The 26,490-nt window shown below is 48.5% G+C and overlaps 1 protein-coding gene across 5 annotated transcripts; it reads right to left on the bottom strand.

Moving 5' to 3' along the window:
• AMER1 (APC membrane recruitment protein 1) lies at positions 4,191-26,247 on the bottom strand. 5 transcript variants are annotated; one of them, XM_013990913.2, is made up of 2 exons: positions 26,148-26,247; positions 4,191-14,872 (listed from the first exon to the last, which is right to left on the bottom strand). In XM_013990913.2, exon 2 carries the CDS (start codon positions 14,770-14,772, stop codon positions 11,446-11,448), a length of 3,327 nt encoding a protein of 1,108 aa, XP_013846367.1. In that variant the 5' UTR covers positions 14,773-14,872; positions 26,148-26,247; the 3' UTR covers positions 4,191-11,445. The 5 variants fall into 5 exon arrangements, with proteins under 5 accessions (XP_013846367.1, XP_013846366.1, XP_005657869.1 ...); XM_013990912.2 differs by having other exon boundaries at positions 25,778-26,187; XM_005657812.3 differs by having other exon boundaries at positions 25,995-26,157.

Raw genomic sequence — 26,490 nt, forward strand, 5'->3', positions numbered from 1 at the left:
ATTATAGTTGAGGTTTCCATCTTCTGGCCAGGCCTCATCACCCTCAAGTTTGTATTAGGGCTAGATTGTATTGAAGAAGGAAATGAGTTTTTTATCTTTTTATAAAGTTTAGAGAAAGCTTGTCCCAGTGACGCAGACGGCACCAGAGGAGTGAGTCCTTGGGGATGGAGGGAGAGTTTCCCACCATTCCTTCAGGGACAGAGTGTTCCTGTAACAGAGAAGTGCTAGTGTTAGGAGATCCCACAGGGGCTCCCTGAGACAGGACTGTTTCCTGGCGACCCTGACTACCTAGTCTCATTGACCCCAGCCACATTGGGGGTCAATTACTCCCCCATGTGCAGCCCTGCTGGCCCTAGCATCCTAGGGCCCATGTCCTATCCTGGTGTTTGTGGTATTCAGGATGAGTGACCTTCTTGAAGTTTCCTCTATAAATTTTCTAGATTAATCCCAGTGTTCCAGGGTATGTCCCCTGCAATAGAAATCCTCATAGTTTGAAGATTTCAATTAAGTCCCAGCTTTCTTTCTTTTTTTTTCTTTTTCTTTTTGTCTTTTTAGGGCTGCACCCACAGTATATGGAGGTTACCAGGCTAGGGGTCAAATCAGAGATGTAGCCGCTGGCCTATGCCATTGCCATAGCAATGCCAGATCCGAGCTGCATCTGTGACCTACACCACAGCTCACAGCAATGTGAGATCCTTAACACACTGAGCTGAGTGGGGCCAGGGATAGAACCTGTGTCCTCATGGATCCTAGTCAGATTCGTTTCCGCTGAGCCAGGAGGGGAACACTCCAGTTTTCCTTCTGAAAACAGGCATTGGCCAGAAAGGGAGATGGTTAGTGGAAAAACCTCTCCTTGCCTTTCCCTTTTGTGGGTGATGTTTCAAAGCCTTGTCATGACACTCCTCTGACCCCTTCCTAGTGGGCTCCTCCCAGCAGGTTGGCAGGTCAGGTGCGGGGTGTTGGGGGGATGTGGCAGCCAAGTTGGAGGCACTCTGTTTGTACTTGGAGATTATGCCCTGTACGTCTTGAAAAGAAAGCGAAGCGAGCTAGAGAGAGAGAGACGAAGAGTGAAAGTCAGGGGCCTCAAGCCACAGCTGGATGAGGCCTGTGGTTTACCTTGAATTCCTGGGTTTCGGCACCAAAAATGTTCTCAGGTGGCTGTCAGGTGAGAATGCTGAACCATAACCACTTGATGTAAGTCCCCAGAACTTTGTCCCTTTGGAGAAAGTATTCTGCAAAGAGACTGAAAGTAGTGAGGCAATTAAGTGTTTATTTAATCAGAGAAAAGAGAGAGGATAGGTGGAAAAAATACAGGAACAGGCAACGGGGGTTGAGGGAGAGAGAAGATAGAGACACAGAGAGAAAATGAGGAGAGGAAGAGCAACACGTGCTTTGGAAGTCCTTTAAATCACTTGAATGGGGGCAGTCCTTCCAGGCTTCCTCTGCCTAATCTTGCTTTATCTGGCTTTCGCCTGACTTGGGGCCCTGCCTTCAGGATGGATTTTAGCACAAGGGTCTCCGGGAAGCTGACAGGATGTACTATGGTCTGGTGCCCCTCCTTTCTCTGACCCTGAGGAACCTTTCTGTGAGTGTGTAGTTATGGAAATCTCCTTGACCTCCAGAAAGAGAAATAGATGGTCTCTATCTTTTATCCAAGTAGGACGCAGCTTTTATCTTGAAGTTATCTGTCCACAGGGAACATATTACAGTTGCTCAGCCTAGGACCCATTTATCTCCTGCTTCAAACTTAAGTACTTTCACTTATTGTAATCATAGCCATGCTTACCTTACTACTTCTCCACAGCATGCCTGCATGTGCAGTCATTCAGTCACAGACACACACACACACACACACACACACACACACACACACCACTGCTAAGTTGGCTGCTCCTTTATGATTGAAATAGTTCTAGATCTCTGAAAAAAGTTTCATATGTACAGTGTTCTCTGATTTTCACAGTGGAATTGGGAAGAGATGTGCACAAATTGTGTTTGAGAGCTGATACAAGCTGGCTATAGAATACTACTGTTTATCCCTACATCCCTTTATTACACTTAACACAGGATCTCAGATTTTGTATAAGGGCAGTAATTGTCAATTCCTAAAAAATACAAGCTGCATAGGTAATGCTAGTAATAATAACAATTTTGGTACCTTGTTTTACAGTTTTCCAAATAATGTGTATATCCATTTCAGGAGAAAGACAGGAGGGAGGCAGGACAGGAATTCATATTCTTCTTGATGGATGAGGAAGTTTGGGTACAGAGAAGTGACAGGAGGACTTAAGGTCACACAGTCATAGGCAGGCCATAGACCAGAAAGGTAGGACTCTGATGTAACTCCCAGGAGGCAGGTAGACACTCATACTACTGCTAAACTCTACTCACTGGACAACAACTACATTTTGGGCTCTGGAGAAAACACTCCTTGATTCATGAGCCAGGAGATGGGAGACTTCTCTGAAACTGAATAGTGACTGCCATTAACATTTCCTCACCTAAGGGTGAGGAAAGGATTGCAGCCTAAGATTCTGTGTTCTCCAACCCTCTCATTTACAGATGAAGAAACTAAGACTCTGAGAAATCACTAAGTTTCCATCAGTTGCAGGCAAGGGACTAAAATCTTGGTGACCTAATTTCTAAGACAGTGAAATAATTTTTTTTTTCCAATGAGCAAGTACTTTTGTGTCAGGGTAAGTTCTGGAAAGGTTCATGTATGTTTGTATCTGGTGTCCCTCTATGTCCCCGTCTCATCCCTTGTTCCATGAAGGTAACACATAACAAAGCAAGCTTAAGTCACTGAATCTATCATTCTTTTATAAAAGTCTGAAAACTCCATTGAGCATATATAGTACTAAAGGAGAAGGAAAAGCCCAGAGAGGGGAAAAAAAGAAGAAGAAATATCCCTTCCATTTGAACCCCATCTGGAAAGGGAGAGCTCCTGAGTCTGGAGCAGTAGAGAAACACACTTAGGCACTGTCTCAAAGATGGTGAGGAGATGGCTCTAAGGTACTCAGAGGAAGAGAGAACCAAAGTACCTAGAGCTCTCAACTTCCGTTCCCCCACTGCTGGCATGGAAAATGAGGGTGTCAATGATGACTTGAATAGATTAGAGATTAGTTGCCCTTGCCCTAATTTTTGGCTAATACATGTAGCCCCTTGGATCCCAGTGCCACCCTTGAGGGGGGTCCCCAGTCATGACCAACATGGAGTTTTCTGTTCCTCTGCTAAGATGGGAGTTTTGGAGTCAGAATTCAGTTACTTTAAAGAAAACACACAAGGACTATTTCCCACCCACCCACATCTCAGTTTGTGGATGGAGATAGATGCTCATTTCACTTTAAGCCTCTTGAAGGACATAACATTAATCAGATTTTGTGGACGTGCAGAGCACCCACTTCCTTTTGGCACTGAGTAATGCATAGGAACCCTTGTGAAACCTCATGTGGTCCTCTATGGGCTAGGAGAACCACATAGAAAATGTGCTCAGGCATCCAGAGAGAAGGAAGTGGAAAAGCAGGAGAGAAATTGAAGCAGCTTTTAAGAGTCCATCAGACAGCAATTACTCTTCCAGAGAAAGAGACTGTTCCCCACTGTGGGTATTAAGTGATTTGCAATTAAGTAACTCTTCATGAGGAAATGTTCCAATTGATGGTGAAGGTCTGAGTGGCCAGAGGCCAGTTCTCCAGGCATTTAAGTGCTCATGTCTATTGACTCACTCTGCTATTCATCATTTTTCCCAGGCTACTTATTAGCAGGTTTAAGTGGGAGAAGAATTGGGCCCACCTGGCTGGGAGCAATTCCCAGAGATCCAAGGCTAGAGAAGAGAGTGGAGGAAAGGAGTTTCTCCCTGGGCTCACAAAGGCCTCTGACCTGGGCTTGGAGCTAGGAGGCTAGGCTGGGCCCAGTGGCATAAGAAGGCAGCCAGAGGTCCCTTTTAGCTTTATGGTGCTCTTTGAGACTGCTTCTGGGGGGCATTGCTGGGATCCACCCCCAGTACCCCTAATGTACATCTAACCAGCAGCTTCACTACAAGTGCAGTAGAAAAAGCAGGCGATGTGAAGTCCAGTGATCTGGTTTGGTGAACTTTGGCAAGAATCTTAATCTTTCTGAGGCTGTTTTCTTATCTGAAAATGCAGATAACAATGTCAACTTCATATAGTTAAGGTAACGATTAGACAAAATAATATAGCTAAAGTGTCTAGTGCCTGACACATATCAATGACATTATTCATTCTGTGCTTAGACAATTCTTATTAGTAATCTTTCTCTTCCACCATATCTTCCACCCCAGATTGTCCATCCTCTTTCCCACCCTGACTTGCAGTCAATGTTCTATTTTACCACAAGCAAGTCACTTCGCTTCTCTATACCTCCCTTTCCTTAGCTGTAAAGTTGGGATGAAATAAACTGTTCTGCCCACCTGCTTTTAGAAAATAATGCAGATGGAAGGAGTTGCAGACTAGAAAGTGCTACACCTCCAGTCACTTGGTCCTATTGGCTAGATCTGGCTCTCAAAGGCCATGCAGGTCACCCAAAATCTAGGAATTATCCAGAAATAGGAGGAACAAAGAGTAGAGCCCAGAGCCCATTCAGAGTGGAGGCAGTGGGGACCTAGAAGCTTATGTTTCTTATGTACAAATGTCTCTTATTTGTTGGATTTCCATTTTCTCTAAACAGAAACTTGGAACAAAGGCAGCCCTCTCACTAGGCACAACCCCAGCCCTCAAGTAGACCAAAGAACAGTGCTAGATCTGATCAAGGTGGTTTTTTTGATTCTCTAAGAAGGTCTTGGAGAGTTCCCTCCACAAATGGCCCTCCCAGAGTTGCAAAGGACTCCCCAGGAGGCCACAGTGAAGGTAGCCATCAGTCCTAGCAAAGAAGAGAAGGAGATCCAATACATCAGAGTTATGTAGGGTACAACAAAAAGAACGCCCCTACCTCAGGCTGAGTTAGAATCAGGGTAGGAATGACAGACTTACGTAGTTGACAAAGTTCCATGGTCCACTTCAAGGTATCCCAATCTTCTGTCTTGCATATTGAAACTAGTACAGTCAATGGAGTTCCCTTCGTGGCTCAGTGGTTAACGATCCCAACTAGGATCCATGAGGTTGCAGGTTCAATCCCTGGCCTCACTCAGTGGGCTAAAGATCCAGCATTGCCACGAGCTGTGGTGTAGGTCAGGGATGTGGCTTGTATCTGGCATTGCTGTGGCTATGGCATAGGCTGGCAGCTATAGCTCTGATTCAACCTCTAGCCTGGGAACTTTCATATGTCACAGGTGCGACCCTAAAAAGCAAAAACAAACAAAAAACTGGTGGAGTTCCCGTCATGGCTCAGTGGTTATCGAATCCAACTAGGAACCATTAGGTTGTGGGTTCAATCCCTGGATTCACTCAGTGGGTTAAGGATCTGGCGTTGCCATGAGCTATGGTGTAGGTCACAGATGCGGCTCGGATCCTGCATTGTTGCAGCTCTGGTGTAGACTGGCGGCTACAGCTCCAATTCAACCCCTGGCCTGGGAACCTCCATATGCCATGGGTGCAGCCCCAGAAAAGACAAAAAGACAAAAAAAAAAAAAAAAACTTGTATAGTAGTCAAATGTATACCCAATATCCCATGGAGAAACCGAGACTCAGAAGGAGAAAGGATTTGCCCAAGTCCCCATTAAATAATGAGGTGCAAAAATTAGGGCAGAAATCCAGGCCTCCCTGACTCCATGATTTCCATGAATTTCTGATGGATGTCATAAGACCTTCCCGGAAATTCTTATTCCAAAAGCTCCCTGAGCAGCCATGACACTCTTCTTTCTTTCATGAGCAGCCCAGGGCAGATAATTCCATTTCTACAGATTATCAGCTTCCCTCCCATGATGTTATATCTTTCCTCTCTTGCTAATTTGCTTTTATTTTTACTTTGCTTGGTTCATGAGGTCCTGGGTGCCACCAAGCTTTTTGTTAGTCTGAGAAGGGGCCTATCATAGCACTATCCACAGCACATTCAAGGAGGTGCTGTTTCAGGTCTTCTGACTTGGACATGACAATTGGGCAGAATTCAAGGAAGCCTACCAGCAGGTGCTAGATGCCCTTGCTTGCCAGGGGCCAAGGGTAAGAGTTTGGATTAGAGAAACCAAAGCCATTAGGACAATCACCTTCTCCTGATTGATGGTACAGGAGGACCCTTATATGGGTAATAGAAATGGGCAGGTGATTCCTGCTTGGGCTAGGAGAGGCCTGGAAATCAGGATATGACCGAGGTGACTGGGCTGTTGCCATTGCATACCTCTGATGCCTACTGGATAAGATACCCTACAATAAGGGGCAGAAGCCACATACTCCCCACAAAGTCCACAGCTGAATAGGTGAGCCAGTCAGCTGCCCAGCCAGCATCTCTACCTATAGGATTGGGTAAAGGATGCCACTCCTGTCAGGTTGGCCTGAGAGTCCCAACATTAGATGCATCCTTTTCCTGGAGCCATCAGTAGGTAGCCCACACTTTTGCTTCCTGGATGGTGGGGAGGCCAGTACACTTACAGGAACTGAAGCTAATTTCAGAATTGCTAGCTAGCTCCCTGGCAGGTATCAGAGCACAGATGGTATCAAGAAGAGTTTTAGCAACACATCATGACTGAGATGCTGGGTACAACTCGAACCAAGAACTGGTTTCCTCTACTTTCATTTTCAGCTCTGGCTTCTGTTCCCCTTGCTGGGTGACCCCACACCCCCTTTCTTTTTCTATTTCCCCTCAAGGGCAAACCCAACAACTATGTGCCACAGGCATGCTGCTATGGAACAAACCACAAGAATGCACTTCGGTGACTGGGGGGGGGGTCCCCTCTTGAAGCCAGTTTATTAGCATTCAGCAAAAGAAATATTTGTTGTTACAAACAGGCAGTGCATCAAGATATCTAGATGTCAGTGAGAACTAGGATTAGAGAGGTCACAATCCAGGAAATTCCATATCTCAGGGATAGGAAAGGGGAAGCTAGGGCACATCAAAGGGCCATGATCCCCTTTTTGCACTGAGAGAGAAAGAACTCTTAAACCTGGGGGTGGGGATGTACTGCCATTTCCAATTTCTTTCCTCTGTCCCCCCAGCCATTTTATTTACCGTGATCTAAATATACATTCCTGGTTTCTCCCCCCAACCCCATATACATCAGAGAAAATAAGCACCAATAGTAACAAGAATAATAATTAAAGCCTCGATTCTCAGTGGGCCCAAACCTCACACATATACATGCCATGTGGATTTTCTTCTTTGGAGTGACTATAGGATGGAAAGGTGAGAATTAGGCCAGCAAGCCATCACCCTAACAGCCACTGTTCCCCAAAGTTCCATCCACATGTGAGCTGGAGCACAGCAGGGGAATGGGAATGGTGGTAGAGGAAGAGATTTCCCCAAAGCAGCAAGAAGGGTCCTTCCCCAAGGTGTCTTCTGGGTGAGTGTCAAAATCAACTGAGCTCCTTGAAAGTCCCATGCAAGGGTTTCCTCAATGAGATGAGCAATTCCTGATAATTCAAGCATCACTTTTATCTATTTCCCCCAGCTTCTTGGGGAGAGGGGTAATATTTGAAAGTCCCTGCCCTCCCCACTGGGTAGAGAATGTCCCCAAAAATGCTCCTTTGGAGAAACTCAATATGAAAAATAGCAAAATATGGAAAACTCTGGTTTCAACTAGAGCACAACATAAAGAGGAAAGAGAGTGAGAGACAGACACATGATTAATTCCAGAAGGTCTACACACAGGGAAGGGCAGGGTCTGAAAGAAAAAGTAAAACCATAAAACGATACACCATCTACCAGGTTCTACATGGTTGAGTCACCTGGCATTTGTCTTAGTACCTGGGCATCTTCTGCTGTCCCTATCATGGAGGGAGAGAATGGACGATGTGATACATCAGGGAGAGGGGAAAGAGTGAGGGCCCTGGGCAGTTGAGATGCCAACCCTCTACACAAGCAGCAGCAATTTTTGTGTCATCTTCACTTTGTTTAAAACTGTAAACAGCACCGCTTAAAAATAAAATATATCAGAAAAGAACAATTGATAAACATTGTTTTCCATGATTATAAAATGCAAACAATACAAAAATAGATAATTGACTTTTGATATATATATATATATTAAAAACAACGTGGATGCAACATACACATGAGTAAACTTGAAATCTCCCTTCTAAGCCCCCTATGCCTCCTTCTAGCAATTGGGCCCAGGGGCCGAGGGCAGGTGGGGTGGTAGCACTGGCAAGGGTGGGAAAGTTGTCGGCATCAGGATGAGGGAAACGCACCCTGGGTGTGGGAAGCTACTTCCCTCCTTGGAACAGTACTGAGGGAAAAAGACTGATGTTGACCAAAGCCTCTGGCCTGAGGCTTGTGGACTGGTGCCCAAGCTGACCCAGACAATCAGGGCAGGCCCCAACTGAGCCAGGGCTTCATTGAAGGCGCTAAAGCATGGGGAAACTGTCAGCCTTGGGAGAGGCCTTCCTAGGTGGCCTTCTCCATCCACAGTCACTGGTCCTCCAAGGACCAGTCTCATTTGGAATTCTCAAGATCAGAGCTATCTGACACTATATAAGCCTTCTGGGTATCAATATAAGAGCAGTCACCTTCTTTCAAGTCATATCTTCCCTTGAAGTCACATCCAAAAGCATTAGCCCATGATCTTGCCATGTAGATACAGTGTTCCATCTGTGGACTTGACATCTACATCTTTATTAGTCCATGACATATTTGGTGTTAGCCAAGCAAGCACTAGCATATATTTGGGGAGAGGCCTTGAGCTTGGCTGGCTCTCCCAGTATCACCTTGTCCTGTCATCACATGTCCTCAGCCAGTCTTCCTTCTTCTTCTAGGCTGCAGCTGAGACTTAGCCATGAACTGCTTGGATCTAGAGTGAGACTCAAAGGACCCTGCTTCTGCAGCCACACACCCTGACTGCTTCACTTCTGGTGGTAAGGCTCCTGTCCCTGGGCAGACCAGGACAGTAAGAGGACTTGCAGGCAGCAATGTCCAAACCACAAGTTGCCACTCAGTCTTAGCACTTACTATGTGATAAGCCACCTTCCAAAGTTCAGCAAAGTGTGTCAGGGCCATGACTGCTCCCTGCAGAGGTGTCACCTTTTGTTGCCCTCTTGTTACGGAGGGTGGCTCTCAGCCCTTGGCCAAAGGCTGACCACCTACTTTTTCTCTTCTCAGATAGGTTGGTGATCAAGTGGGCTCTGAAGGTTGATGGTGGCTCTACCACCTGCTGTGGCTGGCATAGTCCACATACAAACTGCCCTGAAGGACAAGCAGAGACAGAAGAGGCAAGTGGTGGGTTTTCCCCTGTTGTAAAGGCATTTGGTGAGTGTTTCCTTCCTGCCAAAGAGCCAGGCCATTCAGTTCCAGGGCAGCTTTGGTGAGAAGCCAGAATCTGGGCACTTTTCTCATGGAATGATGTACTTGAAGTGAGGGGGGCCTTCCTCACCCTCTCTGATTCTCCAGCTCAATGGCTGATGCATTTCTTCACAATGCAGACAAGGTCAGCCTAGAGAGCTGGTCTGGGTCCTTTGAGTGTTGGTGTCAGTGCCATGTAAATCCATGTGGTACTTCCGGGGTGCAGCTTCTACCAACCAGGTTTCCTCTTTGAGGGAAGAGGCAGTGGGCCTACCTCAATCTGAGAAATTGTGACAAAGACCAGCACAGACACATCCCTTGCCGAGGAGCAGTTTGTCCACAAAGTCATCTTGACTTGGGGGGCCAACAGCATATGTTCCTAAGCTAAGTTGACATACTTTGGGAATGGCAAGAGCCCTGTTTACCTCTTCTCTTAACAGGCATGAAGATGGTTGGGGGATGGGACAGGGTCAGAGGAACAAGGATTATAATTTGGGTCAACATATCCAAGAAAAAATGTTCCATATACTATTACCAATAAAGAAATTATTGGAAAAAGGAACCCTCTCATATTGGTCATTAATGAGAAGTAGAGACTGGTAAGATTAGCCTGTTGCAATGCCTTCCTGGCAGTAACTCTTTCCCACCAACATTTCCAAGCTAGTTTTACATGAAAATTGTATGGATGTGGGAGAAGGAAAGACACTATTCATTCCATAAAGGGCTGCAATTACGATGCAAATCAGAGTCCTTCAGCTTGGCAGAGTGAGGGCCGGTGACAGCCTTTCCTCTCAAGAAGTCTGGTCTTTTAATGATGCTAAGAACTTGGCTAACTGGAAAATGAAAGTTCTTTACAGAGCATGGAACAGCAGCCTAAATGCCCGAGGTGTTCTGTCTCTTGGGCGCGCTAGCATGGAACCTCTTTATGGGGTCCAAGGAAGGGGTGGGCAAAGCTTAAGGAACTTTTTGTCTCTGGGGCAGGGGAAGCAATTTTCCCTTTTAAGAACCTGGGTTGCCATGAGCTCTTCAATGTCTAAAATCCTCTCTCCTGATGGCAAGGAAAAATTAGCTGCCATTTACTATCCTTCTCCCGCAACCTGCAAAAGCCCCAGCCCCTACAGCCAAGCCTAATTTAGGCAGCTGCTCTTCCTGTATCTCAATTAAAAGAATGTGTTCCTTGTGACAGAATTATGAAAATATACTTTGGAGGAAAAGAGAACCAAAATTCAAAAGCATCGGCAACTCAGGCAGTCACAAGCTTAAGAAATGAAGAAGAAAAAAATCCTACCATTCCGGAGCTCAAGACTTATGGCAGTGTCTACAATAGAACCCTATTTTGTCTTCTATCTGCAACTTGATGAATTTGATCACTCCATTAAGGGAATTATTTTTGTCTTCAACCCAAGTGTGGCAGGCCAGGTTAAAAGGCCCTCCTCATCTGGTTATGATGCCAAAGTCCACAGCAGTAGGCAGCAAGACACATGTTACTTGAACCTAAGGACAGCTAGCTGGGACTAACAGATTGTATCATCTGATGTAATTGTGGCAGCTATGCCAAGGCCAAAGGAAGTGGGGGTAGGAAGGATCTGTATCATAATTTCACATTGATAACAGGAAACAAGCTCCCTGTCCCCAAGTGGGAGGGAGTGCAGACCTGGCTGCTCATCAGTGGTTCATCACACACTGGGTGGAGAAGTGGCAGGGGTGCTAAGGGTTCAGTGTATGTCAAGGATGCATGCTATATATATATAATCGCTAACTCAGCAACTGGAATAGGCACAAAATTACAGCATCCCAAACCCTGCATGGGTCACAAGAAAAAACCCTGAAAGCAAAAACTGGATCACAGCAATAGCAGCAGTCTCCCAGGGCAGATGTACTTGAACTAAATGTGGCCACAGATGAGGGACAAGGAAAAGTGGGAAAACAAAGGCGAAAACTCATAGCTTTCCTTGGCCAAAAGGATTTTCAAGTTAAGGAGCAACCCCCACCCCCCACCCCTCTCCCTACCCCTGTACCCATTCACATGCTCAGTCCCCATGCCTCCCACTCCAGAATTGATGATGACTACTCAGCTAGGTTTCCATCCATGGCAGTGGAGGAGTAGATGGTGGGGAGAGAGGCACCTTCCTCTGCTCTCTCCTTTGAGAGGTCAAGGGTGGAAGCGCCACAGTGAATGGACTGAGGCTCTGGGGGCTCAGGCCGGACCCTGGGCAGCTGAGGGATGCCATGGGTAATGCCCACAGGCTTGGCCTGGGGCAGAGGGCTGGGGCTGAAGCCTCCAGAACTGAAGGAGCAACTGGGCTCATCAACAGGCAGCAGCATATCTCGAGGCCTGGCCCTCGCACTCTGGGAGACCTTTGGCTGGAGGTTATAACAAGGGCCCATAGGCAGGGGTAGGTGTGAAGGTCGAGCTAGCTGAGCCTTAGATTCCCCAGGTGCCTTTGGCTCTGGCCCTGATACTGACAACAACATTGACATGGCAACAGGAGATACACAACAGGCTGTCTTCCCATGCTGAGACTGGCTGGAAGGCCCATCCAACTGGCTAGGACTTATCCAGGCAGGACCTAGCCTCACTGGGAGAGGACAAGGAGCCCAGGCAGGCCAGTCATAGGTCCCTGGAGGTTCAGTGTAGAGGGACAGGGGACTATCTCGGCCCCATTCTTCCTCTTCCTCTTCATCTGAATCTTCTTGCTGAGCATGAAGCTCATCAGACTCCATGTAGCCCTGGGCCAGGTGAGAATTGGAGAGCTCTAGCTCCAGGGTCTCTGCAGTGTCGAGGGAGCGGCTCCTCCTGTTGAGGGCCATGGCAGCAGGTGGAGGTCGAGGGTGCATGCCAGGCAGTCCCAAGTATCGAGGAAGACTGCTCACACCCCAAGGTAGGCCTTGGTAGAATCTGCTGCAGTAGTTGTTGAAGGCATGTTTCTGGTAGTACCCCAGTTCATAAGCTTCCAAGGAGGCTGCAAGGTCTTCATCGTTGTGGAACTCAAGATTTTCTTCACATTTCCCTTCCCCATCCCGTTCAACATCAGCTATGTCAAAGGTCACCATGGGAGGCAGCTCAGGGAGGTTTTGAGTGAATGATGAGTCAGAGTCAGAGCTGCAGGACATGCTAGAAAAGAGGTTTCCATTGCTGGTGAACTCCACAAGAGCCTGAGAGAAACTCACAGTGGCATTCCCTTCCTTCTCAACTTCCTCTTCCTCTGGCTCTTCAGGGGGTGAATAAGTAGGGTAGGCCCTCCTGGGAGAACCTCCAAAATTTGCTTCCTGCATGTCTGGTTCAAACATAGCATCACTCTGGAAGAGCTGCATCAGGCAGGCACTTTGATCTTTCTTGGAGCAGGTTCCCTCAAAACGCTTTTCCAAAGGTCTGAAGTCCCTCCAATCTGGCTGGCTGCTTTCAGTGGCAGGGAAAGCTGAGGTGGTTCCTTTGTGGGAAGTCTGTGAAGCACCTGATGCCCCTTCCACCAGGCCCATCACTGAAGGGCCTAAAGGCCTCTTCTGATACTCCATGATTGGCTTCTCCTGCCGGGCCTGGACCTCTCGGACTTGAGCCTCTCGAGCACGGACTTCCCGGACACAGGCCTCCCTGGCATAGGCCTCTTGAGCATGGGCCTCCCTAGTGTGAGTTTCTTGGGTGTAGGCCTCCCTGGCATGAGCCTCTCGAGCATGTGCCTCCTGGGCCTCAAGCTGCTCCCGCCGAAGCTCCCAATATAGTAACTGTTTTTGGATGGTCACTAACCGTTCTTCCTCTGTCTCCATTGCCCCAGGTGGCCTAGAGGAAGAAAAGGGATCAAAGTTCAAGAAGGGGTCAAACATCTCAGAGCTGTGACCATGGAGGTCATAAAGGCAGTCATCCCCAGGTGGGGAGTTCTCCAGACTATCATCTGGTTCATAGAACTCATAGAGGGCATCACCACTGTAGCTGTCTCGGGGTAAGCAATCCCTGTGGACAAGCCCCAGGGCCTCTCCTGAATCATCCTCAAGTCCAGGCGTGGTGGAGTCATAATAACCTTCATCACTGTTGGGGGCAGACTCTTGCTGATCACTCTGAGGAGTCAAAAGGTCCCCAGGGGCTAGGCCAGGATAAGACCTAACTGGGTCAAGAAGCATGTAGCCATGGTGGCCTGGGGATGTAGTGGAATGGTAGCCTGGATTTAGATTGGGCCTTGGGTACACCTGGGCACTTGCCCGCATATATTCTAAGTCATCATCTTCTTCCTCCTTGACTTCCTCTTCTTCCTCCTCTAATTCCACCTCCTCTTCCTCTTCATCATCATCATCGGGCAAAGCCATTTCCTCACCCCCTCCTTGGTAGGTCACCAGGCAAGAACTTCGCTTGGTCCCATCTCGGTTGGCCCTCTGGCCTCCGGAGGCCATGCTGTCTGTCATACTGTCCATGTCCTGTTCTGCTATAATGTCACCACAACCTGTCAGTGAGTCAAAACTTTTCAAAGATGTGACATCCCCAAAGAGGAGGCTCAGCTGGTCCCCCACAGGGCCACCAGGTGGATTTACCTCTTCTGCCACCACCTTCTCCCCTGTTTCTGGGCTGTGGGGCTCCTCTGGGCTACTGGCTTCAAGGGCAGGTTTGGGCTGCAGGAGTGCGGAGGCACAGGCTTTCGTGTTTTTTTCGGGATCTTTACATGCTGTCTTCTCAGTGGCTGTTGGAGAAGGTTCTGATAATGAAGAAACTTTGGGTCCAGGGGGATCTTGGGACTTGGTATTTTCCTCTCTTGGGGCTTGGAGGGTTTGTTCAGTGTGGGGCAGAAGGGCTGAGCTCACATGCTCGTAAAGCCGGGCTCTGGCCCCTTCAGGCTCCTTGGCCCCTGGATCACTTTGCTCAGCCCCAGAGACCTTGCTCTTCCGGTGACGGCGGATACTGCTGAAAAAACCTTTCAGGCCTTTTTTTGGCTTGGTCACAAAGGGAACCTTCTCAGTGGTTCCAGCCACAGATATCTTGCATCTGGAGCCTATCTCCAAAGACCCATGGGCACTCTGGGAACTGAGAAGCTGGCAGGATGACTCAGGCAAAGGTAAGGAGAGGCCAGTTCCTTCGCTGACAATATCTTCAAGGCCATGATCTGCTTCACTCAGGCCATCGTGGGTCTTGCTCTTGCTAAGGCCCTTCTTAGAGTTGCCTTTCCCAGAACATTTGCTTCGTCCCCCTCCAAAGAAACTAGGCAGGGTACAGATGCCCTTCTTGCCACCAAAGAGTTTCATGGCAGTTTTTTTCAGCCTACCTGGGCCAGATGAGGGTGGTTCTGATGCTGGCCCTTCTATCATCTCAGCTGCCTTGTTCTTGGCTCCATTCTCTGCCCCTTGGTCCTGGGTATCCACAGAGACTGCTGCTCCCTTGGCCTGAGGAGATTCATCCTTGCGGGTTTCCATGATAGTGGGGACAACTCAGGTATGTTCAGCTGAAAAATGCAGCCTTCTGGCTTCTGAGCACTTTTATAACATCATCAGAAAGGAAGCATCACAGTTGGGTCTGAAGATGAGAGAGACAAAGACAGAAAGACAGTACTGGTGAGCAAGCACCCAGGCTGGGTTTGTTTTCACAGGTGTCTGTGGTTTCAGGCTTGAGTGGAACCAGAAAGAAAGAGAAAATGTAGGGAAAACCTTAACCCACTCTATAATGCTTAGTTTGCTGGTCCAGCCTCCTCTGGGGCCCAATGCAGCAAAATCCTACACTGAGCAACAGGCAGCCATCCCTTCTACCCTACTTGGCAAGCCCACTCACTTCAGGCCAACCTAAGCTCAGGGGAGCAGTGGGCAGGGGAACTGCAGATGTGATAAAGACCTACAGTGCTACTGGTCATGGGAAAGAGTATCAAAGGGTATGGGGTAGAGAGGCAGGAAAGACAGAAGGTAAGTCAGGTCTAAAAATACAGAGTTTTTGAAAAGCATTTGGCAAAACAACCCATTGAATTCCTCACTGGATTCTGCAAGGTCCCAGCCTCAATTTTGCATTAGCCACTGACATTTTGCCTGGGGCTTTGTAGAAAAGTAGACCTGAATTTCACCTCCTTCCCTCAGGCTCTCTAAATTGCTTGTAAGACCATGCCTGGACCTTCAGAAGCACCGAGTAGGAACCCTGCAGACCCACATTCCAGAGCTGCAATCCAGGATCAGCTAAGATGGTATGGTGGCCTCTGGGGAAGGCACTCACTGGGATTCAGTATCCCCAGTCTAAGAGGCCTAGAATTACCTCCCCCTCATGTGGTTATATGAGGGATAGGTCTAGGTTAGACTGTCCTGCTGGGAACAGATTTTAATATGACCCTCAGCAAGTGAAACCTCCAAGTTCCACTTTAGAACCATGAGGCAGACTGCTTCTTCGCAGCTCCTTTCAACAGCTATTTAAATAAATAAACCTGGAGGAAGGCACATCCTTCTGGTCTAGGCACCCAATACTCTCAGTATCAAAATGTCACAGAGACGGAATAAAAAGAAAGGCTAGCCACCACCCACCCCAACATATCCTTCTGCACCCCATAGTCTGGTGTATTCATTCCAGTGACTATAGCTGATTGACAGTGGATCAGTGACCAGCCTACTAAAACCCAATGACTCCTCCCTGGAAAGTCCCTCATCACTGTTCCTTCTCTGTTGGGTAGCCACCAGCATATGAGGAGTTTGGACAGGGAAGGGAAGCAGAACAGCTACCTGGAACCAGAAAGAGAGAAGAGGCAAGCAACACTGTTGTCCTAGGAGTAGCTGGCCTGTACATCAGTCCTGTAATTAGTTGCTATGGTAATAACACTCACACATTCAGCTGCAGTGAGAGACTATGGACCAGCACTGGGGGTGAAGAGAGCCTGGCAGCTATACTCTAGCCTCTGACTTCATTAGAGGAACCCTCCTGGAGTCCCTAATCTTGTCTTGCAAACATTAATTTTGTGCCTTGTGACTTGCTTATCCTGACACTTGAATAATCAATATGATCCATGAGCACTCTGCAGAACTGAATATTAAACTTGAAGCAAAATAATGGCTGCTTATCCAGAAAATAAAAGAGAGGAAAAAAAAAAAAACACCTCATCTGATCCCCTCTCTGCAGAAATCTATATTGCTATTTGCTCATGTTTTTTATTTCTCCTGTGTGACATATTTTAATGTGGCATTGTTCCAGCCTAGCTCTGCAATGGATAGGCCCACGACAGACAGTGTTATGCCTCAAATACACATTCACACACACACACACACACACACACACACACACACACACACACACATTCTGAGCATTCTGAGTCCTCTACACCAGGGCCTAATGGAAATAGGGGCCTTATCATCATCTATCTGAATCCCTCACTTTTCAAAGCACAGAATTTTTACCTCTGCCCTGAAATTACTGACAGCATTGTCATTTATGGTGCTGCTGGGCATAAAGAGGAGTTATTTGTGAAACTGTATTCCCCTCTGTGGAATTCATGAAACAAACCTCTCCAGAAAATTTGTTAAGTGATAGATAAGAACTCAGTGCTGCCAAAAGGGGAAACCCCAGTCCTTGCTTTTGGAGAGCTCCTGGGCTAACATGGAGAGAATCCTATATGTAACAGTCTGAAGGCACAATATGATGCAGGCCTTAGAGAAGAGCCCTTGTTATTGCTTAAGCTGAGTGTTGGAGTATCATTCTTCATACCTTGTTATCATATCCGAGGATAAACTTGAAAAGCAGAAAGATAGCCTTGGGGCTCAGAAAAGCTGCATTGAGAAGGAGGCAATCAATCTGGGCCTTGTAACACAGGAATGAGTAAAAGTGACAATTATTTAGGGGAAGGGATGGGCAAGACTTGTAAGTGTGGCTAGGCATCAAGGAAGACCAAGGGCTAAGTGAAAAATCTCATGGGCCTACCCAGGCTTATGAATTGAAGGCTTAGTTGTCCTCTGGTTTAGGAGCTGAAATTCCTGTGAACAGAAAATTGAAACTCAAAGAGGGCTGTTTTTATAGAACTTTGATGCCCTGCCTGGAGGGCAGTCGCTGGCCTTCTCTTGCCCTTGCTTCTGTGCTCCACTGGAGTAGAGGGCAGCCCACTATTCATTTGAGAAGATCATTCACTACAGGAAATCTGAGGGACCACCTTCCTTGGCTCATGCTGAGGAAGAGCCAGGTGTGAGGGGATTTTAAAGATATGTGTATGGATTTATACAAAGTCCTCTGTTAAAGGGAGTTTAAAAAGCTCTCTGTGTATGTGGTGGGAGTGGGTAAACTAGGCAGAGTTGTGTCCCCAGGAATGAAATTATTTCCCCTAGCTTCAGGCCCTTCTCCTAACTAGGCCCAGGGTCATCTTTGCTGGCAAGGACCAGCCTTGAAACTATGCTGTCTCCTACCTCACTGCCTTGTCCTTTCTAGAGCCACGTACCCCACTCACAGTGTCTCTTCCTGTATTCCCCACAACGGTTCAACAGAAAGTGGCAGGAATCACCCATAGATAGTAGCTCCCTAGCTCAGTCCTACCTAGCCACAACTGGCCCAGGGCCCTTCCTTCTCCATACTCCTTACTATCTCACCAGGTCCCAATGTTGTCCTTCCCCATTGAGCTATGCTGCCTTTACTCAGGACCACAGAGTTCACTGGTCAGGAGAGTGAGGTGGGGAAGAAGGCAAAGGGGACAGCAAAATAACAGATTCTGCAGCTCCCCCCGCTGGGGCTGGTTCCCTTCATGGTTCCTGCCAAGAAAGTAGTTCTGCTAAAGGCTTCACCCTTAGGTTTCTCAACCTGTGTGGCTAAGTTTCAGGTGGACAGCAGGTAAGGGAACCCTCTAAGGCTACTCTGTGGTCCCTGGTAGGGGCCACTCGCCAGAGCTGTTGATAGCATGGCAATAATTGGGCTGTGTTCATCCCTGCCCCAGAGGCCAACCTCAGGCCATTCTGGGACGAGTGGATGACTAGGGTAGAGCTCCTTTCTTCTCCTCTCCTTTCAAAACAGAGGTAGGAGACGACTGGCAAACCTGCCTCAGGGATCTTTCTCAGCTGCAGCCTGAGCCTTGCACATTCTACTCCCAGCCCAATTTCCTGAGGCCAGCTCAGCCAATTTAGAGAAGGCTAAGTTCAGGGAAGATGTGTGGAATTATGCAGTGACAAAAATTATCCAGAGACAAAGCCTCAAACAGTCATACTTTCCTAGACCTCCTACAATAAGTTTTCCTGGGGGAAAGTCCACTCTGGGCCCATCCTGCCTTTGTGTATGGGGGAAGGGTAGGCTAAGGAAGGAGTGGTGTGGACAGGGAGCCCAGCCCCTATAATCAGTTCTGCCTACCTAGAAGGAATCTGTAAAGTTCTTTCAGTTTCCTCAACTGGGAAATGAGGCTACTGAGAATGCCTACCTCTTAAAGCTGTTGAACAAAACAGATGCATATAAAGTACCAGTCTATATATAGGCTCAAAACCACAGTTATTAGTTTAAATATATTTTATTCAAACTATAGTTGGACAATTTCTAACAGCAAGACTACTTTAGCCATGGTTGAGTAAGGTCCTCCTCAGGGCTCTATGAGTATGTCACCAAACCTCCTTGGGCCTCAGTTTCTCCAAATGGTAAATGAGGGTGAATGTGTTGCTATCTCACAGGAAGCTTTAGTTGCTCTTTTAGCAAAATCTTGCCTCAAATCAGCTACTGGCTAACAGCTCTGGATTATATGGGAATTTCAAACTAGCCAGGTTCTCTAGCCCAAGCCAGAAAGGCAATAATTCAAACTCAGTTGAAGTGCCAGCATCAAAGGAAATGCAAATCAACAGATGTCCTTTACCCACTCATGTTTCTTACCAGCTTACAAAGTGCTCTGAATTCCTTCACCCCCCACCCCATTTCACCTTCCCAGTGATCCAGGCCTGGTAGGGGATGGTAACTCCTTGTCATAGAAGAGGAAATTGCCTAGGCTTGGGAAAAGACTTTCCTAAGGTCACACAGTTGGATGATGACAGAGCCACACCAGCTTCCAGGCCTCTTGAGTCCCAATTCTATGCCATTCTGCTGTACTGTGCTGGGTCCTAATCAAAGGAAGAAGACTGAGAGTGAGGACTGTGCAGGTTCACCTCACACCAGCAAGAACCATCATCTCCCCCTCCCATCACACTCCTGTCCCAGCCCAGTTGAGCTCCTCTGCAGCATTTCCAGTCTTCACTGGCCACCACTGTTTTGGTCCCATCTAGCACATTCCATAAAGCCTGCTGATTTCAGAATCCTAGAGCTGCCAACCCAGCCTGTGGCAGCTCTCCTCATCAGCAACCCCACCATCACCACTCCCAAACTATGGAACATGTTCCTTTTCCTTAGGAGATAAGTTTGAAGGGCCAAAAACAGGTTCACTCAGAAACCAGCCAGTAGGGACAAAGAATTTGAGCTACTATTTAAGCAAAATGATCTATAAGATGATCTGGAAATTGAATCAACATTTCTCACACAGCCAAAGTCCACTCTTAAAACAACTTTTTCGGGACCCGAAGGAAGGGCTGTCTGGCTTGGTACTCTTTGGTGGAGCTGTAGAGGCTGCTGGCCAAGCCATACCCAAGCTATCCCGGCAACCATTCCTCCCCTAATCTGCAACATTCCTAAGGGGCACCTCTTCTCAAGAGGGCATCCTACCAAACTCTAAATGCAGCAAAGAGGGCCCTGTAGCCCCTGCTCCTATTCCCCCACCATAAGCCCCTCAAATGAGTTAACATACTCATCCTTGGGTAATTTATTCTGGCAGGCCTCAGTCTGTCTGTTCATCTCTCTGGAATGGACCCTCCTTCATCTTATAGTCACCACATCTAGCACAGAGAAGACACTCAAACAATGTTGATTCAACTGAATTCTATTTCAGCTGGAATTTGTCAGCCCAGAACTAAAATGCTGGCTTCACCCCGTTCAGGCTGTGGGATTTGAGAACATAACCTAACTTTTCTGAGACTCAAATGCCTTATCTGTAAAACGAAGAAAATGCTACCCACCTTGTAGAATTACAGTAAGGATTAGAGATGATAAATATAAAAGACAGATTACTTTCTAGACACCAAGCAGATGTTCAATAAAGTGCCCTTGTGATGGGGCCTCTTGCAGCCACCTTCTTCACTTGAGCTCCTCAGCTGCCCCCTTCTGTTTTCTGAGGGTGACAGAAGCCTCTTAGCAGAGCTCCCTCTGGTCCCTCACTGCCACAACACTGAAATCCTGCCCCCTGCCTCCCCACTTCCACCTCATCTATCTTGTACACCCTTGCCAAATTTATTTTCTTACCAACCTGATTTCAGCACATCACTCCTCTACTTACCAAATTATTCTGTATTGCCTACAGGATTGAAGTCAAACCCTTGCTTGACCTTCAAGACTTGCTCTCTGTATACCCTAGGCTCACTTCTTTGCCCCTTAGCCCCAGCCCCACATACACAGGGGCTTCTCCAGTCTGGGAGGTGTTGTCACCATCTTCCATTTCTAATTTCTCTCCATTCCTAATGGGCTTTCCTAATGAATCTTCTTGATGCTCCAGCTTTCTCCTCAGGCTGCTGAGGCTGCCTACTCAGCTTGCCTGGAACAATGGGGGCTCTGGGTGCTACCTACTTTCCATTCCCCTCTCAGGCTCCCAAACCCCCTTAAAGAGGTATGTATCCGAGGTGGGCGTCATGTCTGTATTGTAAGGCTTCCACTCTGTCAGCAGTAACTCAGTAAGAGTGAGATCGAAGATAGGCATCACCTCCCTCTACCCCAGTTCAAGTGAAGAACAAGAAAGGAGCTAAACCCAGGGAACAGATGTGACAAAGCAGCCAAGAAAAGCCTGCAGAGGAGCAGTTAAGCCAAGTGAACAGTGGAGATTCCTGACTTTCATATGTATCCATGCCCCTACACACACCATACCTTATATGAGAAACCAAGTAAGGAAACTGAAGTCTGGGAGGGGATTAGGATCAGTGTGCTCAGAGGAAGAATTGGGGTCCAGGAGTTTCGTGCTCTTTTGTAACCCTGGGCAAATAAATTCCTACCCTATTCTGGGCCTTAGTTTTCTCATATACAATGGGAGATTGGACTGTGGATCTGCTTATCCCAGGTTGCATGAGAAGCTGGAGGAAGAGTGGTCCTGTGTCCAGTTTTCTAGTGGCTTCTGAGTTAGGAGGCATGTTGAGGTAATGTAATTTTGTGGGCCCTAGATTTCACTGGGAGGCTTGGATGCCTAGCTGATTGGCCCCATTGCAGAACAGTGATGCACTGTGGCCTAGCCTCACTCCTCATGCCTCTCACCCCTGCCCCAGCAAACCCACCCAACGTTTCACTCTTTCTGAGTGCACTATGCCTGGCCTATGAATATCTCCTACACGTCCAGAGATGGGGGTACCAGAACAGGCAAGACCCAGCTCTCTCTCTCCTGAGAAGTGCTGCAGCCAACAGCATGGAGGGCTGAGGAGTACTATCTAGAGAAGGGGGGTTAATATCTGCTTGGAAACTCAGCAGGGGAAAATAAAAACCTGCAGGAGATGAAAGCAATGAAGGCTCTGCAACAAGAAATGCAGATCAAAGGGGCAAAGCTCCCCAACACAACCCCTGCCCACCCCCTGCAGCACCAGTATGCCTGCCTCTGACTCCACCAAGCCACCAGGGCCATTTTCCCCATTGTTCACATTACCCCCTAATCCCAAAAGGAAAGGTTCAGTGGAGCAACACACCCTCACTCAGCTGGCACCTGCATCTATGCAGTGGTTCTCATTTCCCTTCCTGCCTTGCCAGCAATGTACTTACACATGCACAGGTTGAAAAATAAGATCAAAGAGAGGTGAAAGCCTCTGTGATTATTTAATTCAGAGAACAGAAGTTGGGGGTGGAAGAGATGAAATATCCAATGAATTGCTAAGCAGAAGAGCAATGGTGGCCAGCTGCTCTCAAGCCCATGCCCAAACACACACACACACACACACACACACACACACACACACACACAGAGTTGGGTTAAATACAGCATGAAAGGTTCAGATTAGATCTGAGAAAGAATGAGATGGCAATGAGATGGTTAAGTCAGGAATGAGTGACAAGGAAGGTTATGAAATGCCTCCTCCGAGGACTTTTACTTTTATCACCTAGTCTGTCTCAACCGAATTTGAGCCAGGGGAACAGACAAAATTATACTCCCTTCTAGCCATGTAGCCTATCTATAAGTGAGAGGGCTGGAAGCCCCTTCTTCCTCTTTGGCTCTACAAATAAGCCAGTAACTATAAGCCAGACTTGCTGTTATTTTTCTCACTCCCTTTGTCCCCCTGGACCAGCAGAGCAGGGCTGTCCAACCCCACTGCCACTCACATTTTCAGAGAGTGTAAATGTAATGGTTCTTGAGGAATTTTTAACATCTCCACTATACTAGGAGGGAATCATTGAACCAACAACTTCTTTCAACTACCTCCCCTCCTGAAATTTTTCAGCCCTTGACAGGCTGTCCACCAAGACTAAAAAGCAAGAGACATGAAAGTGGAGGAGTTCCTAGCAAGGTAACCTAGCATCCCTTCAATCTTGATGAATGAGTGAGGTAGAATGAGGGGTTCGTTAATGCGATTTCTATTCAGTGGAGATTTCTGAAGACAGTGGGATACAATTTCAAAGAGCCACTGCACAGGAGGCAACAACCTCTCCCTAAATACTGTGTGACCATCAGCCAAGTCCCTACTGTTTTTCAAGGTCTCAAGATACCCATCCGTAAGCATAGGAGTCCAAACTGGAGCTCCATGAAGGCCTGTCCATCTGGGAGAAAGAGGGTCAGCAGAGGCCTGAGGCAGTTAGCCTTCACCACACTGGTAGGTAGGCTCCAGGCTCCCTCCTTTCCCCTCCACCTCCTGCCAGGCCAAATGGAGGTGGACAGGATACAGCTTCCCTCTAGAGATAACCGGCTCCTCAGTTCTTCTAGATCTAAAGATGGCCTCTTACCTGCCCAACATATGACATGCTTCCAATCCTTTCTAAGAACCCATTCTAAAATTCCATTTTATTCTGGCATATTTGCACACACAGATATATTAAAACCTACCACTTTCCCATTCTTTGGTGGCCCCTTCCTCCAAAACCCCCAAATCAGACCCCTGTTCCACAACCTGGCATTTGAGAACCCCACCACCACTGGCTCCAACCTCCTTTCTACCTTAGAGCCATACAATCTCAACCAGAAAAGACTCAGTCACCTCACTCAGCCTGCTTGCCAGTCACCTCCCCATTCCTAATTTTGTTTACACCACTACCCTTTGCCTAACTAAACCCCTCAAATTTCTTGAGGCTTCCCAGGGCAATCGCCTCATATATACATATCTCTCATTTCTCTCCATGATAGTTTGCCTCTCGACTCATGAATCAGCAAGCAAAGGTATGTGCGTGCAGTCTGAGGACTGTGAAGTCCAGATCCTGAGGTTATTGTTGAAGGGAGACGTAATGATTTTTTTTTTTTTGTAGATGCAACCCACCCTCCTTCTCAATCTTAAGTATACTCAATAAATATCTGAGCCTTGAGTATCATTTTTCTAATCACTTTCATATTAATCAGGACAAATGCCAGTTGCAGAAGTAAAGGTCTTTTCCAAAGCTCTATAAAGACAGCAAGTTCTTCCCGAGCATTCATTAACTGCTAAGCATTGCTAGGGTTTCAGAGGGCTGTGACAGAGATCCAGGTTTCATTTGCTCCTCTGAGAGGTACTGAGACAACCCAGACATGCACGATATCAGGGAGACAAAGTAGAGGCAGGGAAACAATTATAGTTTGTCCCCTTTTATAACTTAAGCCTGAAACTGCTCAAGGATGCAAATAGCCTGGATGAGTTCTGAGAAAAGAAGTCATCAGGAGATAGGCAGGAAAGGCACTAAAGAGGTGGGCACAGAACTGGGAACTGAGAAGGAAGAGAATTTGGAGTGTAGGGTAAGTAGATTTGGGTGTGGGAAGGGGAGTTATATAGGGCAGACATGTTAGGTGACTGTGGGTTTGAGGCAAGCAAAGGGCAGGTCCAGCTCTGGGCTGGAGATATCCAGCTGTAAATAGATGGATTATATTGGTGCTTGGTCAAAGTGAGAGGAGGAGACTATACAGCAGTATCTGCAATTCTGGTTAGTGTCTCTAAGGTCCCCAGCTAGCCTTTCCTTAAGTGAGGGATTTACTGGGTTTCATTGTCTCCTCTCAAAAGTGCCTAGGCTTTGCCAGGGCCCTGCAGTGCACAGAGTTCTCCACCCTGAGAAGTTGCTCAAAGGTCCAACAAGAGCCTTCCAAGCCCTGGGTAGCTCCCTCCTTCCTGTTCCTCAGAAAGGCCTAGAGTCCATTGCCAGAGGCACACTTTGGTGCAGACTGAGCGGTGGGTGGGGCTGAATGAGGAGAGCTGCCCTGGGGGAAGGGGTTGTGCTGGTATCCCCAGGGGTGGGGCCTGGAGTCCAAAAGCACAGCACCCTCCACCTAGCCCAGACCAATGCGACTGGCAGGCAAAACTACAGTGGATAGTGAATGTATGAGGACAAGGCTCATCTTGACCCCGCGGCCCACACCAAAAACAAGCCTGTCCAAACCGAGGCCAGCTTTGCAGGGTCAGTCCAGCTGCCGCCTGTGCAGTGGCGCGCTTGGCGGGCACAGCCCCTCATCAGCGGAGAGCCTAGGCAAAGTCCGGCAGTGAAACAATATCTGAGGTGTCAGCAGCAGACAATGACAGCGGCCCAGCAGGCTAAGTATTTTAAGTAACTAAGAAGTTGGAGGTTTTGGCTGCCTCTTTAGCTCTCTCACACACACCCAAACGGTTCGTTCCCTCTACTACAGTAATTGCTCCCTCGACCTCTGGCAGAGAACACCCCCGCGCACACACATGCACATACACAACACCGTGCTTATCGCTATTTTTAAACCGGAAGCTGGAGAGAGAAGGCGGGGGCGGGGGGGGGAGACAAAGAGGCCTTGAAGCTCTAACCCAAGGACTAGCTTGGGCTACTGCCCTAACCCAGGATCCAGCGAGAGCCGGGCTGCCAGCGGGGCGGGCACCAGATGCACCCAGTGGCTGGTTGGGCCCTCAAGGCCGAGGTCCTGAAGGGAAGTGAGAAGCCCACAGGCCCAACTGAGCTCCCCCAAGGAGGAGGCACACAATGTAGATACCCCAATCCACGACAAAGCAAGTATCCTATCCGTCGGGCCCAGACCAGCACGTTGGCTCCGTCCCCAGAGAAGTAAGAGAGGCAGGAGATGCGCAGGGGAGGGGAGGGGTGGCAGACGGCCGCTGGGGTGAGCAACACCCGTGTAACACAGCTGTTCTAGCTAAGGTGCTACAACAAAGCTGCTGAGCTCCAGGCCTACAAATGCCCGCTGGGGGTGCTGGTTGGCTGTTCCTCTCCAGGGAGCTAAGGGTAGCACGTGCGGGCCCCATCCCCGCCTCCCCCAGGAGCCCAGATGCATAGCCCAAGCTAGCTCACCGGCCTGCCCACCTCTTCTCCGCCTCTAGCCGCAGTCGCTCGCGCCGAGTACCTGGCACTGGCCCACACCGGGCAGTCCTCAAAGCGGGTTTCAAGGGGCAGCGCAGAGCGGTGCGAATGCCGACCCGCCCAGCCCTGAGAGCTCCTCTCCAGGCTGCCAGAACGGAGCACGCGGGACTGCCACCGGAGGGCGGGCAGGCGGAGACTACTGTCTGCGAGCAAAGCTTACCCAGCCCGGTCTGGTTTCTAGCCCGGTTATTGTCTGCTGCGCCGCCCTGGAGAAGGCTGGAGCCTCAGCTGCCACGGCTGAGAGCTCCGCCGCCGCCACCGCCGCCTCCGCCTCCACCTCCCCCTCCCCTACCGCCGCCGCTGTTCCAGTCACCTCCTGCACTGCCTCCCCTTCCCCAGGTTCCAGGGAGTTCCCCCCCACCCCTCCCCGGGACTCAGCCACAGGGTAGGGTATGGGGCGCCCTGATTGGCAGGTTTGTGGTCCAATCCCTAAGGTGAAAAGGCGTTCCCCGACTCGCCTACTGTTTTCCTCCGTGAGTTTCTCTTTAAATGCAAATAAGCGCGGGCGTGGTGTAGGCAGGGGGCGGAGAGGCTGCAGAACCCCTGGCTGGGACTCCCCACTCCCCCACCCCCCAACGACGGGCGGGTAGCTAGCTGCTTGGCCACACCTCAAGCTCGCGGGGCCGGTCCCGCCCGGATGGGGTTCGCGGGAGCCC

This window comes from Sus scrofa, chromosome X (assembly GCF_000003025.6).
Source record: "Sus scrofa isolate TJ Tabasco breed Duroc chromosome X, Sscrofa11.1, whole genome shotgun sequence".
NCBI classification, from domain to species: domain Eukaryota; kingdom Metazoa; phylum Chordata; class Mammalia; order Artiodactyla; family Suidae; genus Sus; species Sus scrofa.

Excerpts from the sequence above, each read along its gene's own strand:
- AMER1 (XM_013990913.2), bottom strand. The coding sequence starts at position 14,772 with ATGGAAACCCGCAAGGATGAATCTCCTCAGGCCAAGGGAGCAGCAGTC.